Below are 19,169 nucleotides of genomic sequence, written 5' to 3'. Positions count from 1 at the left end.
CATTGGGCTAGAGAATGCATCAATGCTTCTCTGTCCACACCTACCTCTAAATCAACTGGGCTCTTGTTTAATATTAGTAGACTACAACTGAAAGAACTAGATATTTTCTGGTAACATCAAGAAGAAAAGAAGAGGGGCCGGCCCGGTGGCACAGCGATTAAGTGCACACGTTCCACTTCTGCAGCCCAGGGTTCGCCGGTTCGGATCCCGGGTGCAGACATGGCAGTGCTTGGCAAGTCATGCTGTGGTCGGCATCCCATATAGAAAGTGGAGGAAGATAGGCATGGATGTTGGTTCAGGGCCAGGCTTCCTCAGCAAAAGGAGGATGATTGGCGGTGGATGTTAGCTCAGGGCTAATCTTCAAAAAAAAGAAAAGAAGGATGTCCCCTCCCACCACTCTTGGTCAACCATGTACCGGAATTCTTAGTTGATGCAATTAGACACAAAAAGGAAATCAAAGCTACACAGATTGGGAAGCAGGAAATAAAACTGTCCTTGTGGCACAAGACTGTCTATGGAGAAAATCTCAAAGAAAAACCAATAACAAAGAAAACCACTTCAACTAAGAAGAGTGGAGAGGAAGGCTGAAGATAAAACGTTAACAGACAAACGTCAATTGCTTTCCTATAGATCCAAACAGACATATTGAACCCATCTTTGACAAAGGACCAAAGGCAAGTCCCCGGAAAAACCGTCTTTTCAACAAATAAAGACAGGAAAATTATCTATCCATCCGCAAAAAAAAAAAAAAAAGTATCTAGACACAGACTTTACATTTTTCACCAAAACTAATTAAAAATGAATCACAGATCTTAGTATAAATGTAAAACTACCACACTCCTAAAAGATAAAATAGGAGAAAATCTAGGTGACCCTGGGTTTGCTGACTAATTTTTAGATGCAACACCAAAAACAAGATCCAAGATAGAAAAAAAGAAGTTTGCCTTCATTAAAATGAAAAACTTCTGCTCAGTGAAACACAGTGTGAAGAGAATGAAAATACAATCTACTAACTGGCAGAAAATCTTTGAAAATCACTTATCTGATAACGGACTAGTACCCAAAACATCCAAAGAAGTCTTACAACTCAACAAAAAGACAAACAACCCAGTTAAAAATGGGCAAAAGATCTGAACACACACTTCAGCAATGATATACAGATGGTAAATAACATGAAAACATGCTCAAAATCATATGTCACTAGGAAATTGCAAATAAAAGAAGAATGAGATATCACCAGACACTTATGCCAAAGGCTTGAAATAAAAAACCCTGAGAACACCAAACAATGGTGAAGATGGAGAGCCCCGGGACCCTCACTCATTGCTGGTGGGAATGGAAACTGGTACGCCTACCTTGAAAGAAAGGTAGTTTCTTAAAACTAAGCCTACACTTACCATACAGTGCAGCAATCATGTTCTTTAAACTTACGCAGATGAGTTGAAAACTGAAGTTCTCAAAAAGCCTGCACATGAGTGTTCATAGGAGCTTTATGCATAACTGTTAAGACCTAGATGTAACCAAGATAATTCCAATAGGTAAATGGAGAAATAATCACTGGTACATCAATATGAGGAAATATTCTTCAGTGATGAATAGAAATGAGGTTATCAAAGCCAAAAAGACAGGGGAAAACTTAAATCATATTGGTAAGAGAAAGAGGCCAATATGACAAGGTTACACACTCTAAGATTCCAAGCATATAACATTCTGGAAAAGACAAAAGTACAAGTCACTGAAAGATCATTGGTTGCCTGGGATTTAAGGGTGGAAGGGAGGAATGAATGAATAGATGGAGCACAGGAGATATTTAGGACAGTGCAAGTGTTCCATATAATAAATGATAGAGACATGTCATTTGACATTAGCCAAAGCCCAGAGATTGTATAACAGAGTCAACACTAATGTAAACTATGAACTTTCATGCATCAAATTGGCTCATCAAATGTAACAAATGTATGATAGTGATACAAGATATAAAACCTATATAGGGCTAACTGTGTGGAGGCAGAGGGGTTATGTGGGAAATCTCCATACTTTTCAATCAAGTTTTCTATAAACCTAAAACTGCTCTTGAAAAAACTAAAGTCAACTGGAAAAAAAAGACAAAGACAGACACATTAATATTCACCCTAACGACTGACTGATGACAGAAACAGCCCATCTTTCATTCAACTAATTTGACCTTCAATTTCAATACGCTGCTCTATGAGGCCTGCACCCTGAGACTTGAAGAGAGGAGAAACTTCCACTGAACGCCTTGCTAAGAGCCCAGCACTGTATGTTCTGAGACGTGAAATGAGTGCCTTCGTTACTATCAATGGTGTCTGGAACTACCATGTGGATAAAGTGTCCTGGCAGGGCTTTGAGTGTGGCCTTCATATGTGTAGGGACAAGTGTTACAGTGACTTCTATTGTAGGTAACTGTGAGGCAAGAGATCCCCAGAGTTCTTTTACCACAAAGAGGCAACTCTCAGGGAATCGCACATAGTCTGTGATGTCTGCAGCTGGAGCCCATTGTTGGTCGGTGCTAAGATGACTGCTTGATGTACGGTCAGTGTGATGACGCTTGGGTCCAGTCCTTCAGCAGAGATGTCCCAATTAAGACATGAAAAGCAGCAAGTCTGCCTGAGCTCCATCATGTACCTATGTGGTGCTGTCATCCCTAAAGTCTATGAGCTCCTATTGCTTTTCTCTCAGGGAGTCCTAAAGATGTCCCCATGGAGCCTGGGGGTGTGGGAAATGGGTGACCTCCTTCAACACCATGGCACCTGGCAGGAGACTGAGGACAGGGAAGACCACCCCCTCCTGCAGGTAGGATATCCCAGAGGGCCCAGGTTTGGCTCCATCATGTCTCCAGGGGGTCTCAGTAGCCATGCTGAGCTCTTAGAGTGCTGCTTCCAGGTCCCAAGTCAAAATGGACTGCTGGATAGAAGGTCCCATGCTCAGGGCCATCTACTGTCAGGAGAGCCCTGTAAGTAGAGGTCACTCCAGCTCTAATGGCATGCAGTGTGGGGCCTAGGGCAGGTTCTTGCATCAGAAGCCTATGGGCAACTTAAGGTCATCATGGGTACCCCAAGAAGGCATGACAGAAGGTCGCTCAGGCCTCTATAGCGAAGGAGTCTCTGAGTGCAATAACTGGATTATCGGTTGTATGATGAATTTGAAGCGAGTCTCTAGACATTCGTGGTAGGGGTATCCACTCAAGGTGGCAAATTTGCAAGTAACAGCACAAACAGGCTCAAGTAAAATTTGTATATAAGAAATACGTTACATCTGGAAACCAAAAAAACCTGACACATGTTGTGGGTGCTGAGGGGAACAATAGGTATTTCTTCACAGTGTCAGATAAAGAGTGGGTCTTGGATTATCAAATAATTTCCAGAAATTTAACAAAGTTGTCAGGGCCTCATATTATGTCCCATCAATTTTTGTGAGCTACTATTTTGAATATTTTTATGTCCTGAATGCCCTCAGAGGAGATACCATTAACATAACGTACCTGTGTTCTTGGAGACACCAGGATGCAGCTCAGACCCCGCCTGCAATGACTGTGGGAGGGCACAGCTGTGGAAGATCCATGAGGACAACCCAGTAAAGGGGCATCACGTCCCTTCAGAGGGAAGGCCAAGTGCAGCTGAGAGGCTGTTGACAGAGGCACTGAATAGACTTAGCTAAATCTGTGACAGCCGGATTTTTATCAATTGCTGATTCGTTGTAGTCAGTAATTTCCATACTGTTAGGGACTGGGTATAGAGGTCTGTTGGGTCTCAAGATGAGGTAAACCACTGTGAGGTGTCATTCATTCTTTCCTAGTTTAATAAGAGGACAAACTGGGCTGTAAAAGAAGCACTGGGAATAATGAACCCTTCACTAACTAGGTTTCCTAAACAGTTTTCATTCCTTCAAGGTCCTGGGTAATTTACATTGGGCCATACTAACTACTATATTTGTGGGGTAAGGCCCCTGGGTCCCCATTTGTCAAGCCAATTTTTAAGTGGTAAAGACTTCAATTAATTTTAATTCTGGATCACTGGATCAGAGCTTCCCAGATCACTACAGGATATTTTAGGACAACAAGTGTTATGACCATGGAGAATTTAGGCGAGACCATAGTTCTGATGGACAAAGATGAAACACTTGCTCTGTTTGTCCTCTATATTATATTCATTAATGCCCCTAAGGTCATCAGAGACACATTCCTTAAATTTAGTGGGATCCCAGGTATAACTGTAAACTGACACCTAGTGTTAATTAACTGCTTGAAGGTTTCTAAATTTGTGCATTACATCAGAGAGGAAAATTAATTCAGAACTGATGTTGTAGACGCCCAAAAGTCAAGCAGCCTACCTTTATCTGTTTTGTTATATAAATCCTTTCAGTATTGGATTTCCAAATGGGCAAATTGTGGGCCTTTGTTGCAGTATTTTATCCATTGTTTCCCTTCTCCTGATCTTTCCTGTTTTGTTTCCTTCATCATGGCATACACTTCAGGGGATGGAGTGCCTCTCTACCCTACTATATAATTTTTTTTCCACCCAAGAGCCTTAAAACAGTGCCATCAGGGTTAGGAGCCTCCCTCGTGATAACTGGTTGCTTTATAGAGTTTTAAGCCACAGGGGTGCCATGGGTGTTGTCTCCTATAACCCTGAAGGTCAAGATCTTTTTTGCAGTAGAGGCAGGCTCAGCAGCAGCAGAGGTACTGAAGGGTCCTGGTGAGCCCTCTGGTCTTAGGAATGTGGACTCAGCCTGCCACCTACTGCCTGCCCTTCCCCCCTTTTCTCTCTTTTTTTTTTTTTTTTTTAAATGGCTGCTCTTTCAGTAGCCACTATCTGATGGATCCACCACTTGCACAGGGTATAGTCCCTGTCTACATCCCACCCGGGGGTATATCAGGTCAACACAGTTTCTGCTGCAGCTTCACTCTAACACACAGATAATCCTGGCAAAGAGATTGACCCAGGACTCACTTAGGGAGGACTCAACCCCAGATTCCTGCTCCCAAATGCTTATACATTCTTGATACTGCCAACTCTGGTCAGCTGAACCTAGAACTGAGTCTTGGTGGGTCACCAATGCAACACGGGCCAGCACAGCTCCCAGCAAGCAGCAGCCCACAGAGCATGCCGCCACAGGCAACAGAGCAGGGGAGCAAGTCAGAGCAAGAGAAGACAGACCAATGGGTGGGGTCACGTCTGGACATGCTGCTCAGGGCACCAACTGTTACGGTCACCTGCAGGGGGGTGGTTCCCTTTTTGAGACTGATGCCAGGGTGACACAAACACACACAGGGTAGGAAAAGGCTCAGGACTCACATAACAGAGGTCTGAGGGGAGGGCAGGGCCAGCCTCTCAAGCAGCTCTGACAGGGCTCAGAAAGCAAGGAATGGAGCCTGGCCTGGGGCTTCACTGGGCCTGGGGGTGGGGCCGGGGCAAGAGCTCTGCACACAGGCAGGGGCTGGGGTGGTGGGAATCTCCTGCCTGCTCTAGAGGAGAGAGCACCCAGGCTTCTCCTCAGCTTGTCCAGGTGGGGGCACAAGGGAAGAGGGTGAGTGAGGCTTAGGCTGTGAGCAGTCACCCAAAATGTGGAGTCTGACTGCTCATTGTGAGGACAAAGTGGGTAAGAAAAATATGCATTCTCAATTGACTGATTTATATAACCACTAACAGAAGCCTCAAAAAATGATCAAAACTCTATTTGGGGGTGACTGGAGTAACAGCACTGGAGGAGACCATGATACGTTGACAGTAAGTCTAACTTAGACTTTGCTATCTTACAGATTTATTTAAAATAGAGAAGTTTATGTATACTATATTTTACTATTTAACAGTCTTTTATTTAATTTTAACTTTTGTACATAGGAAAACAGTCTAAGATTTAATTCCTTTAAACACTATCGGCTACAAAAGTGTAAACCATTCCAAATGAAAATTTTCAAATCTCTAGAAGGCCATGGGGCATCCCAATATGTCTTTCCCCTATATCTCCCTTTGGGGTATTTTCAGGAATAAGCAGCATATTATAATGCAATATGGGTTTGACTTTAGCCCCTTAATGTATTAGATTTTCAAAGATTTACATAAGCTTTCAGAAGTTTCCTCAAATCAATTAAAGATTGGCACCTGCACTAACATCTGTTGCCAATCTTTTTTTTTCCCCTTCTTCTTCTTCCCAAAGCCCCCTCCCACACACACGCACATAGTTGTGTATTCCAGTTGTGAGTGCCTCTAGTTGTGCTACGCAGGACATCACCTCAGCATGACCTGATAAGCGGGGCCATGTCCACGCCCAGGATCTGAATCAGTGAAACCCTGGGCCGCCAAGGGGAGCAGATGAACTTAACCACTGGGCCACGGGGCCAGCCCCTCCCTCAAATCAGTTAAAATAGGAATTCAATTGCCTTAGCTTTTTAAATGTCTATGTTCTCAAGGGACACACACATAGAAAAACTGATGTAAAAATGAAATATGTACCTGAGAACTTGAATACATTCATCTCATATCTTGAGGTTCTCTTGCCCCATGAAACAAAAGTACTACTTGTTTCTAGAATTTTCTTGCTTTCTTCACATCTCATCTCTCAATCAACTTACAGTCTCAGGGCCCAAGTGCTAAGGGAAACTGGAGCCAAAGGGCTGCACTAGTCCATCGATAAAGGAATCCAAAGGAAAGAAACACAAATGCTGGAATCAGCTCAGATGAGCAGCCTGCTTCCCACAGGACAGAAGGAAAGGCACAGTCAGAAGGTCCTGTGTTCCTGACTCTCCTGGTGGAGACAGAGCCCTGGAGGGGGTCAGTCCCTGGAGAAGGAGGGGAGGGCACCTGAGCAGCCACAGGAAGGAGCTCTGGGAGCCCCACACACCCTCCTCACTACCCAGGGAACAGTGCACATGCTCCCTCTCTCAGGCTCCATTCTCACAGTGAGGAAACTTGGCTGGATCCAGTTTAAGGTTCTGACCCAAATGGACCCCAAATTAACAGGCCCTAATCCAGGACACAGAGCTCCTGACTCTCACAGACTTTCTCAGTGTAAACAAATTACTCTCTGAGTGGCTTCACTCAGGATGGAAAACTCCAATTATGTCTAGAAACAGGCCCAAGGAAACCACAGCTACAACCTCAGAAAGGGCGTCACTCCCCACCCCATGAGCACGTGCACCCCCAGCTTTCCAGGGCTCTGCAGCTCCTCTCAGGATCAAGGCTCCTTCCATGGGGGTGTGAGCAGTAGGACACCTGCAGGGGAGGCTCCCCAGGAAGAACAGCTGGGCCTTCAAGGCCTTCCCTCTGCAGGTAAGGGGGCTTCAGCTTAGACTCACTGCCCTCAGGCCTCTGCCCGCACTGGGGTTTTTTGGACCATCACTGACATTTTAAATACACAAACCCAGGGTTTGAGGCAATCCAGCTGAAACACTCAAACCAGTCTTTATGTGGAAATGAGAGAAGAAAATTATATGGCACTTTGCTGGCTCAACAAGAAACCTCACAAGAACGTTTTGCATTCTGGAAAAAAAGATGTTAAGTCAGTATTATTTCCATGACAAATCTTTAACCTCTTAATCCTACTTGAACACTTCAGGATGCAAATGTAAGCCCTGGAAATACATTTGAACTTACCCAAAATAAAAGAGCAGATGTCAGAATGTTTCTATCATGCTCAGGAGAGGAAAAAAGAAAATTTTTAAATCACGCAATGTAAAACGAATATTTTATTTTTCCTGAAATCCACCTCTTTCTTCCCCTTTTGGAGATATTTTATATTGTCTTTCAAGCTGTATTGATTAAGCAAATTTTTATTCATTAAAAAACTGAGACTAAATTTAAGTGAATATATATTTTCAGGATGACAACCCCAGGGAGGGGCGGTGCTGACAGGACAGATCGCCCGGAATAGTTTCTCAAGAGGAACCTGCAGCAAAGGACTGCCAGCTGCGCGTCCGCGCCCAGGACGCAGCCTGGAGGAGAGGCGGGAGGAGCTCGCACCACGCGCCTCCAGGGGGATGCGCTACTTTCTCTCAAGAAAAACGTCCACTAATGAGGAATAAACCCTCTTAAAAGAGTCGCCCACTGACTATGGAAAAGTGATAAACAACTAAAATATCGGGTCTCTTTGTGGTTGAAAACGATGCTGTGAATCAGAGACGTGAAGTTGGCGTTCGGGAACGTGAGGAGGGATCTGGAAATTTAGGGATTTACTGTCGGCCCTGGAAGAGCTGGGGGGACAAAGTCGTGGACTTGAGACCCTGCTCCCCAAACGTTTAGAAAACTCGGGAGGCAGCCCTGACGGCCTAGCGGTTACAGGCTCGGCGCCGCGGTTCGGCTCCCGAGGCGGAAACACAGTGCCCGGCTGTCACCGCTGAGCTGCGGCGGCGGCTCACAGAGGAACCCGGGGAACTGACGTGCCCCCCACACCCCCTGCACCGGGGCCGCGGGCAAAAGGAGAAGAAAAAAGAGGAAGATTGGCAACAGATGTTCGCTCAGCGTGAGGCTCCCAGAACAGAATAGAAAACTCGGGAGGAAACGAGTTCCCTCCGAGGAGAAAGGAGACCCTGGGGACCCACAGACCGCAGCCCCTCCGCGCACGGACCCCGGAGCCCGAGACCCGACTGTCCTGCGGACCCTCCCGCGGGCCCCGCACCGTCTGGGACACGCGGGGCTGCGGGCGCACAGCGGCCCAGAGACGCTCCGGCCCAAGTCGCCGCGCGCAGGGACCGCAGGACGCCCGGGGCCCGGCTGCCGGCCCCGCCCCCACGCTGCGGCCGGAGGGGCCTGAGGGCCGAGCGGCGCCACCAAGGGCTCGGGGCAGCAGACCCCGGAGGGGACCGCGGGAGACCAGCCCCTCCTCCCGCGTCCTCACCCCAGGGCTGAACTCTCACCATTGCTGAGTTTCCTGGGTCCCCCGGCGTCCTCCCTACGATCGGGTACAGGTCACAGCAGGGCAGAGTTGGCAGCAGAGCAACGTGGGGCCTTTAAGGACAGGCGACCGGTGAACAGAAGGACTGTGGAGAGACAGGAAGTCGGGTGTGGTTGCAGAGCGTCGCCCCTCCCACCTGCCCAGGAACCGACCCTGATTGGACCGTTCGCAAGGCCCCTCCCTCTCTCTCCTGAGTGACAGCAGGACGGAGATTCTGTGTCTGAGCTGACCCCGCGCTGGACCTTGTGGTCCTTGCGGAGTTTTCCATTGAGATGCGGTGCTGCGAGGCCACTCGAGGAATTGTGACCCTTCTTTGCAAACACACACACTTAAAAGTCACTTCACCATGTGTAACAGTTAGTGTCACTCCACATTGATCTCTGTTGACAGTGTTGAGTCTTCCACTTAGCGCTTCCCCACCCCCACTCACTTTGAAGAATCCTATGGCCTCCCAAGCGCTTAGCTCTGCTGGCAAGTTGGAACCTGCAGCTGTAGCTGGGTGCAAGGACTCTCAGTCTAACCACAAGGTAATAGGTGTGGTCATTCAATTCTCAGATGTATGTTTTATCCTGGAGGGAAATTTAGTTTATCTATCTATTTATTTATTTCTGGGGAAGATTTGCCCTGAGCTAACATCTGTTGCCAATCTTCCTTTTTTATTTAAACTAAGAAAGAGTCTCCCTGAGCTAACATCTGTTGCCAATCTTCCTCTTTTTTTTTTTTTTTAACTGGGAAAGAGTCTCCCTGAGCTAACATCTGTTGCCAATCTTCCTCTTTTTTTTTTTTTTTAACTGGGAAAGAGTTGCCCTGAGCTAACATCTGTTGCCAATCTTCCTCTTTTTTTTTTCTCCCCAAAGCCCCAGTGCATAGTTGTATATACTAATTGTAAGTCCTCCTACTTACTCTATGTGAGCCGCTGCTACAGCGTGGCAACTGACAGACCTGTGGTGTGGTTCTGCACCAGGGAACTGAATCCGGACCACCCAAGCGGTGAGAGCGTTGAACTTTAACCACTAGGCCGTCAGGGCTGGCTCAGGAAATTTACTTTAGATGATTGTTTGAATGTATCCTGAGAGAACTTTGAAATGTAAAAGGCTATAATATCCTTAAGGTAATTCGAGTCCTATTTGGACTGATATTACAAAAAACAAGAAAAGGTTATGTAAATGTAGGATCTACCTGGAAAGTATTCATAGGCTTAAGAGATTGGATTGCAAAACTTATTTGCATTGCAAAACTCTTAATGCCTTTATCCACTTATTTGAACAGTTTTCTTAAGATACAATACACATAGTATACAACGGAGCCCTTTAATGTCTACAACGCACTGGTTTTCTATATATTCACAGATATGTGCAATTATCACCACAGTCAATTTCAGAACATTTCCATCACCTGGAAAGAAACATCTGTACCCTTAACCTACCACTGCCCTGTCTTCCCACTTACCTCCTCCTAGCACCAGCCCCAAACAACCACTAATCTATTTTCTGTGTCTCTAAATTTCTGTATTTGTTGACTTTCATATGAATGGAATTATATAATATGCAGTCTTTGTGTTTGACGTCATTTGTGGTATAATTTTTTCAAGAAATTCCATGTTGTAGCATGTATCAATACTTCACTCATTTTTTTAAAATACTGAGATATAATTGACAAGCAACATTATATTTGTTTCAGGTATACCACAATAAGACTAGTTAACATCTGTCATTACACAGAATTATAAAGTTTTTCCTTGTGTTGAGAACTAAGACCTACTCTCTCAGCAAATTTTAAATATGCAATTAGTATTATTAACTATAGTCACCATGCTGAACATTCCATCCCCATGTGTGATTTATAACACAAAGTGTGCACCTTTTGGCCACCCTCTATATTTATTCCATACACGTTACATCTTATCCATATTTAAGTAGTGTGAAGTACAGTGACATTGTGAAACCAATCGCCAGAACTCTTCATTGTATAAAAGTGCAACTCTATCCATATTAAATGACACCACATTGCCCTTGCCCCCCTCCCAGCCCCTGACAACCACTATTCTGCTGTTTCTATGAATTTGACTAGTCTACCTACCTCTTATCAGTGCAATCATACAGTTGTTGTCCTTTTTTTGACTGGCTTGTTACACTTAGCATAATGTCCTCAAGGTTCGCCCATGTTGTAGCATGTGTCAGAATTTCATTTCTTTTTAAAGCTGGATAATGTTCAGTTGTATGTGCATACCACATTTTGTTGATCCATCCAGCTGTAGATGAACACTTGGGTTGCTTCCACTTTTTGGCTACTGTGAATAATGCTCCTATAAACACAGGTGTACAAATATCTGTTTGAGTCCATGTTTCGGATTCTTTGGGGTATATACTCAGAAATGGAAATGGTGGATCATATGGTAACACTCTGTAATTTTTGAGAAAGTGCCATAATGTTTTCCACAATGCCAGCATGATTTTGCATTCCCACCAGAAGTGCACAGGGTTCCCATGGGTGTTTTCACTTTCTTGATGGTGTCCTTTGAAGCACAAAAGTGATTAATTTTGATGAAGTTCAAATTACATGTATATTTTTAGTGTTTTTTACTTTTGGTGTTGTATCCCATAATTCTTTGCCAAATCCAAGGTCATATTTTCCTCTATGTTTCTTCTAAGAGTATTGTTGCTTTACCTCTGGTTTAGGTCTTTAATCCATTTAAGTAAATTACCATGTGTGGTATAATGTAAGATTCCAACTTCATTCTTCTGCATGTTGCTATCCAGTTACCCCAGCACCAATTTTTGAAAAGAATATTCTTTCCTCATTCTTGGTACCTTTTCTGAAAATCAGTTGACCGTAGATGAATGGGTTTATACCTGGAATCTCAATTGAATCCATTGATCTGTGTCTGTCCTTGTGTCATTATCATAGTACCGTGCAGAGTTGTCAGATTTGAAATCAGGAAATGTTAGTCTTGTTACTTTGTCTTACTTTTTCAAGATTGATTTAGCGATTCTGGTTCACCTACAATTCCATATAATTTAATCAAAAGCTTGCCAATTTCTATAAAGAAGTCAGCTAAGATTCTGATAGAGATTGTGTTGAAAATCTAGATCATTCTAGGAAGTATTGTCATCTCAACAGTGTTAAATCTAAGGATCCATGAACATGGGCCATTTTCCCTTTTATTTGTCTATCTGTCTACTTATTTATTTATTTTTAGGGTCCCCTTTTTTTTCTTGCCTCTATTGGTTAGGGAGTAATAAAGAGCAAGGAAAAAGATGGCATTGCTCCAAGGTCTTTGCTCATTTTATTAAAGATTTGCAATGTCTAAATATTCAAATCCTCTCTCAACCTCACCCCCAAACTTTTAATTTCCAAAAATGCAAATCAAATTTTTGTCAATAAAAATGTTTTATGGTTTTTATTACTAGAAGTTAGTTTCAGGGAAAATGTGGCAAGAAGAGGGTTTTTCTTCACCTACCCTCGGAATTCTTGCAGCTCTGTAACTGACATCTCTTTACGTGTGTGTCCATTCGGTAATGACCATCCAATAGCAATAGTGTGTAGTTTGTAAATTTAAAATATATAAAAGTATATAATCATTTTTCTGTCACTACGTGATTATCATAAATATGCATTTTTTTGTGGTACTACTCCCTTTTTAAATTTTACCTTTTGACCCCCTTCACTCATTTCTGCCACATCCCCTACCCTCTGCCTCTGGCAACTACCACTCTGTTGTCTGCATCCAGGACCTTGGTGTTTTTGTTTGTTTCAGATTCCACACATAAGAGAGATCATTCAATATTTGTCTTTGCCTGACATATTTCACTCAGCGTAATGCCACGGAGATCCATCTCTGTTGTCACAAATGACAATATTTCATTCTTTTTCATGGCTGAATAATTTCCATTGTACCTGTATACTACAATTTCTCTATCCATTCATTTACTGATGGGCACTTGGGTTGTTTCCTTATCCTGGCTATTGTAAATATTGGTGCAGTGAAGGTGGCAGTGCATATATCTTTTTGAGTTAGGATTTTTGTTTCCTTTGGACAAATACCCAGCAGTGGAATTGCTGAATCATATGGTAGGTCTATTTTAATTTTTTGATGAACTCTTCTCCATAGTGGCTGCAGCGATTTACATTCCCACTGTCAGCACACAAGGGTTCCCTTTTCTTCACATCCTCACCAACATTTATTTCACACTTGTAGATCTTTACTAATTTTTTAATGATGTTTTGCAGTTTTCAGAGTAGTTTCTACTTCTTTTGTTAAATTTATTCCTATTTTACTCTTTTTGATGGTATTATAACTAGATTTCTTTTGTTAATTTCATTATCAGTCTGTTCATTGCTGTGTATAAAATGTAATTTATTTTTATATACTTACTTGTATCATACAAATTTGCTGCACTTGATTTTCTGTTCTAATAGATTTTTTAGTGGATTCTTTAGAGTTTTTTATTTACAAAATAAATCACATGCAAATGAAGATAGTTTTACATCTTGCTACTCAGTCTGGATGCTTTTTATTTCCTTTTCTTGAATAACTGTATTGGCTACAATATCCAGTACATTGTCAAATAGAAGTGACAAGAGCAGACATTCTTATCTTGTTCCTCATTTTGGGGAGAAAATATCAAGCCTTTCATCTGAAAATATAATATTAGCTGTGGGTGTCCCCTACTTGCTCACTATTAGGTTCAGGAAATTTCCTTCAAATCCTGGTTTGCTGAGTGTTTCTAGCATGAAAGGAAATTGGATTTTGTGAAGTATTTCCACTGTGTCTGTTGAGAAGTTCAGGTCATTTTTGTTTTCCCTCTGTTAATATGATGTATTACATTAATGGATTTCGAGAGGTTAACCCAGCCCTGCATCCCTGGAATTAATCCCACCTGGTCATGGTGTGTAGTTCTTTCAGGTTGTTGCTGGATTAGGGACTAGCATTAGTTGAGGTTCTTTGGATCCATACTCACAAAGGAAAGAAGCCTGTAGTTTTTCCTGTGATATTTCTGTCTGATTATGGTATCAGGATAACACTGACTTCCCAAAAGAGCTTGAAGTGTTGTGTTGATTCTGTTTTGGGGGAGATTTTGTGAAGAATCACTGTTAAACCTTAATTGGATGTTTTGGAGAATTCTGCTGTGAAACCCACTAGGCCTGGGCTTTGTTTATGTTTATTTTTTTCTTCCATAGAGAATTTGTTTGGATGTAGTAGACAGAAGAGTCAGAAATTACCACAATACATCATCTATTTTGTTCCATCCTTGTGTCTGTTTATAGACCATCCAGGGTTCATCTGACTAGTCCAGTTTCTCTACATGGACACTACTGACATTTTTGACAGGGTACCACATTTTGTGAAGGGGACTATTCTGTGCATCACAGGATCCCTAGATGTCTGTACCAGTGCTCCCCACTTCCCGCAGTCATGGCAGCCAGAAATGCCTCCAGATACTGCCAAATGTTCCCTGAGAGGCAAAACCACCCATATGACAAACATCTAGTCAGTTCTTATGGTGGCAACAGACCATTAAATTATCACTACTCATTAATTTTTTTAATTAGTGCATCTGGTGAAACTTGTCCTTCATCATTCTTTATTTGCAATAATTTCCTGAATACCCTTTGGACTTATTTTCAGAAATATACTTTAGAATTACTGTATTATGAGGCGGAAACAAAGATCCTGATGAAAATTTGAGTGGAAATGTCTTTAAAAATATGGCTGTGTCTACACAGATCTGCATCTTTGACTTCAGGAGTCTTCCATGCACCAAAGTTGATTATATTTCCAGGGAGATGACACCTCTGTCACCTCATCAAGGAACACTCAGACTTGTTGGCACAGAGATCTCGGATATGGCATTAGCCCTAAGCCTCCAACTTTCATATATATTTTGAAGGACAGGTGATTTTAATTCAATATTATGAGTTGTTATGTGTAATGCATGTATTTATACAACGTTCAGAAAATCGACTCCTTCATCAGTTGTGGTAATTTTCCAGCTATTTTATCTTTAGTTTGTCAAATAAACAGTGCTCTCATCTCCAATAACAATATTTGCTTTTTCCATCTTATTCATCAGATCGATCATTGTGTTTTCTGACGTGAAGCTATAGATGAAAGCAATGATAAATGGAGTGGGAAGAAACATCTTTGGTTCTTGTTTGGATTGGCTCCTCCTTTCGATGGGCTGCCTCTCACACAGCGGTTCCTCTTCATGCTCTGCTCCCAAACATCTTCCATGAGTCCTAGGCTGGGCTGGCAGTCACTGTGCCTGAGAGTGACCACGGGATTTTAGCACTAAAAAGTGACTAAAAATACTGTGGCACCTTCTTCAGATTTCAACCAAGGGCAAGGGGAATTTGTTCCACAGCGGGGATTTGAATAAGGCCTGTGGGGAAGAACAGAATTGTTTCTGATTCTCACAGAGGCGTCTGTCCTAGTTAATGAACCATTTGTCCTAATTTCGTAATAGGAGGTGAAATGTGCTCAGTGGCAAAGCTGTTGTGAGTCATGCAGCCTGGCGATGAATTTGAGCCCCCTCCTGACTGCCTGTGTAAAGTCACACAAGTCACTCAGCTCCCCTAAGTCTCAGTTTCCTCTCTTATCAAACAGGATCATGCTGGTGCTTCCCTGTTAGAAGTCTGTGCAGATGAAAAGGAATGAGCCAGTCCACCTATGGTTCTGAGTGCAGTGCCCCACACTTAGTAAGCCTCCCTAAAGTGCCTTTATTATTAGTGTCAGCCTTCCTGTTAGTATTCTCACTGTCATTATCATCATCATCTTCATAACAACTTAGAAAGCAGAATTCTCTCAGTGGAATTTACATTTTATACTGCAGATGACTCAATCGTTCTTTGACATGTAAGGTTGCAACTGGCCTGTAAGACTACTGAGAACTAATGCTTTTCATGAAGTCTTGTGATGGCTATTTTGATTTCTTGTATGAGTGCTTACTTTGCCGCACTTTGAAATCTTCACTAAATACATCCTGTGATAATTAGTTTTTGGTAATTTATGCCTCCCCCACTAGATAGAACAATTTCATTAATCCTTCCTCCCACCACTACCTCAAACTCCATGTCATAGTTCAGTCAGACTATTAATAAAAAATAGCTCTAATGTGCAAACATATATCTTGGTGTTGTGCCATTTAGAAGTACTTCATGCTTCCCAGCACAAGAAGGATCAGTTGCTCTCTTATTTTCCTTCTGAGCTAAGACTATGTTGGTTCAGAACCTTGAGAGTTCTTTGGGTGACATCTGAAACTGGCTCCTGTCCACGGAGGGCAAGGAGAGACTGAGGAATGAAGCAGATCACTCTAGATTGGGAGCTGGCAGTTTTAATAAGCAAGGAACTTACATATGAGGCTTGTCTCAGGCGGGGCAAGACAAGTAGCTTTCTGCACCCACCCACCAGTCTTTTTTGTTTGTTTGTTTTTCAGGAAGATTAGCCCTGCCTGAGTTAACATCTGCTGCCAATCCTCCTCTTTTTTGCTGAGGAAGACTGGCCCTGAGCTAACATCCTAGCCCATCTTCCTCTACTTTATATGTGAGATGCCTGCCAGAGCATGGCTTGAAAAGCAGTGTGTAGGTCCGCAACCAGGATCCAAACCGACAATCCCAGGGATGCCAATGCAGAATGTGTGAACTTAACTGATGCACCACTGGGCTGGCCCCTTGAAAGTTTATATAGAGGCTTTAATGGGGTTCAGTAATGTCTACAGTCTAGATGGTCTCAACAACATATTATTCTCTCCAGGCTGCATCCTTGAAATGGCTCTTAGTTTAGGAACCGTGTATAGAATGTACGTTCCAAGGTCAGGGGACTGGGTAAGGGGCCTCCAATTGCTAGAGTCCAGCTGGAGGGTCAACGAGTGTTCAAATGCTTTCAATGACCTCCTCCAACAGAGCAGCTTCTTGAATCTTGGGTAACTCATTCCATTAGGCCCATTTTTCAAAGTCATGGGGAAAAGCTCTCTCTCCATACCTATAAATAATTCCCTGTATTTCTTCAGTGGGGCTTTTTGTTTGGCTTAGAAGACCACCTTGCGGGGTATCCTTGAGTCCTCATGGGCTTCCCTCAGTGCAGGTGGATGCACCAACACTCTAAGTATATTCCGGCCCTCATGTTTGCCATGATGGAGATAAACAGGAACCATATGCTCTTAACAATGACAACTTTAAGACATCATGTCTATTGTGCCAACCACTGTGACTAAAGGACATTTGGGAGCACCATGTTGTGACCTCAAGACAGAGCCAGACTGTCCCTAATGTTACCACTGAGAAGCAGAACAATTTATCAATTCATCAGTGCAGGAAGCACATCCCCAGTTTCTACCCAGATGTGGCCACCACTGGAATTGTACAATTCCCACAAGTGCAAGTGAAAGTAGGGTGGGGAAGGGCAGTGATGAAACGTAGTTTCCTCAGCACCATGTTTATGAGAGTGTGAGAGAGTGGAGCCAGACTCATGCATCTTCCCAGGTGAATGCACATTCTTAGGATAGTGTGTCCTTTATTTAAGGTGGAAATGAGGAGTTAGGAGATAAAACAAAAAAACAGAGGCATTCCTGTCTTAGGATATCAGAGTGATTTCCAGGAAACCTGTTTCTAGACCATTGTTTTCCAGATAGTTCTTAAAGGGGAGATGAAAGCTAATGAAATGAAAATGTCTTCTCCATCTCTCAACGCTTGATGCTGAATACCCACAGAACTTTTCTTCCTACATTGGCTGGTGACTGATGGATGATGCCACTGCCCAGCAGTGTTCTCCCTTGTATGATGACCACTAGTTGTAAACTGGGCCTTCCTTTTTTGTTTTCATTGAGATCACTTGTGGTCCTTTGCTCCTGACCCTCAGTTTCCATCTGTCAGATGGCTTCTGGCCCTGGGTCTGGTGGAGTTATTGCTGAAGTGCAGGGGGACTTGGGTGGGGCTGTTTGACTCAGCTGATATCAGAGGGGAGCATGTCCTCAGGGAATTGGGAGAGGCAGTGGTCAGAAATGGTATGTGTGTATACTACATGGATAGGATGCCTGTCATGAAGTGATTCCAACATTGTCAGAATGAATATGACTCTCCAGTAGCATAGACTCACCGATCAGTGAGATGATTATTTTGATAAAACTCAGTTTTCTGATAAGTCTCATCATAGGTGGATTAAATAGCGTAACCAAAGTAGGGGACAGATCATCACCATGGAGAGTCACTTAACCACCAGTGAGAAAGAGTTCCTGCTTATATTGCCCATGGGATACAAATATTTTCTTGTCGGAAACATTTTCTAAAGTTAACCATTCTGAATACCCACAAGTCACTTTTCTTCTGAAATGATGGCTTGTTTTTGCTCCCAGTGCTGTTATTCTGAATCTGACTGAAGTGTTGGGAGGATGCTCAGCTGATGCATCCCTGGTGTTGTAACTCATCTCAATGGGTTTGCCTCTTGGTGAGTGTGGAGCAGAAAAGCACAACCAAGGCAGAAGTAGATAAAGAAAGGCTCATTACTTGCACAAGCAATGGAGAACACCAGTGATCTCTCCCAAAGCTGTGTCTCCCCAAACAAGGGTTTGAAAGTCCTTTATAATGTGAGATCATAGTACAGTTCATGAATATTCAGTTAAGGAAAAGGCAGGACATCAGGTTTTGTTGCCTAACAGTCATGTTTCTTTAAGGTTCATGGGTAGATGCACACATGCTACTACATACATTGCATGATCTAGAAATGGCTGCTTTGTCCCTCCCAGAAGAGGAGAATTTAAAATGTTATTGAGATTATAACGGGGACAGTTCAGTTCAGTTCACTGAAGAGCAGTTTGAGGCGGCTAGAACTGGCTTCAGCCAGCTCGCTTGTGGGAACCTTCTGTGGTTAGGCTCTTCCTGTAACTTTCTGTCTGCAAAACACTCAACAGATAATGTCAGTTTTTATCAGACCTTCTGTACCCCTTGCTTTGCCTACTTCCCTGGTCACAGTATCTGCGCCTGTGTACCGATTTGGCAAAACTATGTCACACTCCAGTTGTCAACAAAGATCAAAGTGGAGAGGGACTAATTATTGCATATGGTGAGGTGACCTTCAGTTGTGTGTTTGTAAAGAAGGATCACAGTCTCATGAGTCCCCTCCCAGCGCTACCTTTTAATGTAAATATCCCTGCAGAACAGGAGTTCTGGCTGGCATTCTGCTCAGACACCTAAACTCAGGGGCTGTCACTCAGACACAAGGGGGCGTTTCTTGAGAACTGTCCAATCAGAGGCGGCGCCGGGGC

At 43.2% G+C, this 19,169-nt stretch overlaps 1 protein-coding gene across 1 annotated transcript in view; it reads right to left on the bottom strand.

Annotated features, from left to right (window-relative positions):
- Positions 1–9,044, bottom strand: part of LOC103564667 (zinc finger protein 791-like) — a 35,492-nt gene extending 26,448 nt beyond the window's left edge. The window contains exon 1 of the mRNA XM_008540553.2: positions 8,873–9,044. Coding sequence (XP_008538775.1) covers positions 8,873–8,875 — 3 coding nt within the window. The 5' untranslated portion in view covers positions 8,876–9,044. The remainder of the gene's footprint in view (positions 1–8,872) is intronic.
- Positions 9,045–19,169: the final 10,125 nt, after the last annotated feature.

Source organism: Equus przewalskii, chromosome 6, assembly GCF_037783145.1.
Source record: "Equus przewalskii isolate Varuska chromosome 6, EquPr2, whole genome shotgun sequence".
Lineage (NCBI taxonomy): Eukaryota > Metazoa > Chordata > Mammalia > Perissodactyla > Equidae > Equus > Equus przewalskii.
The sequence above is the reverse complement of the archived record's forward strand: the minus strand, read 5'-3'. Positions and strand labels throughout refer to the sequence as shown.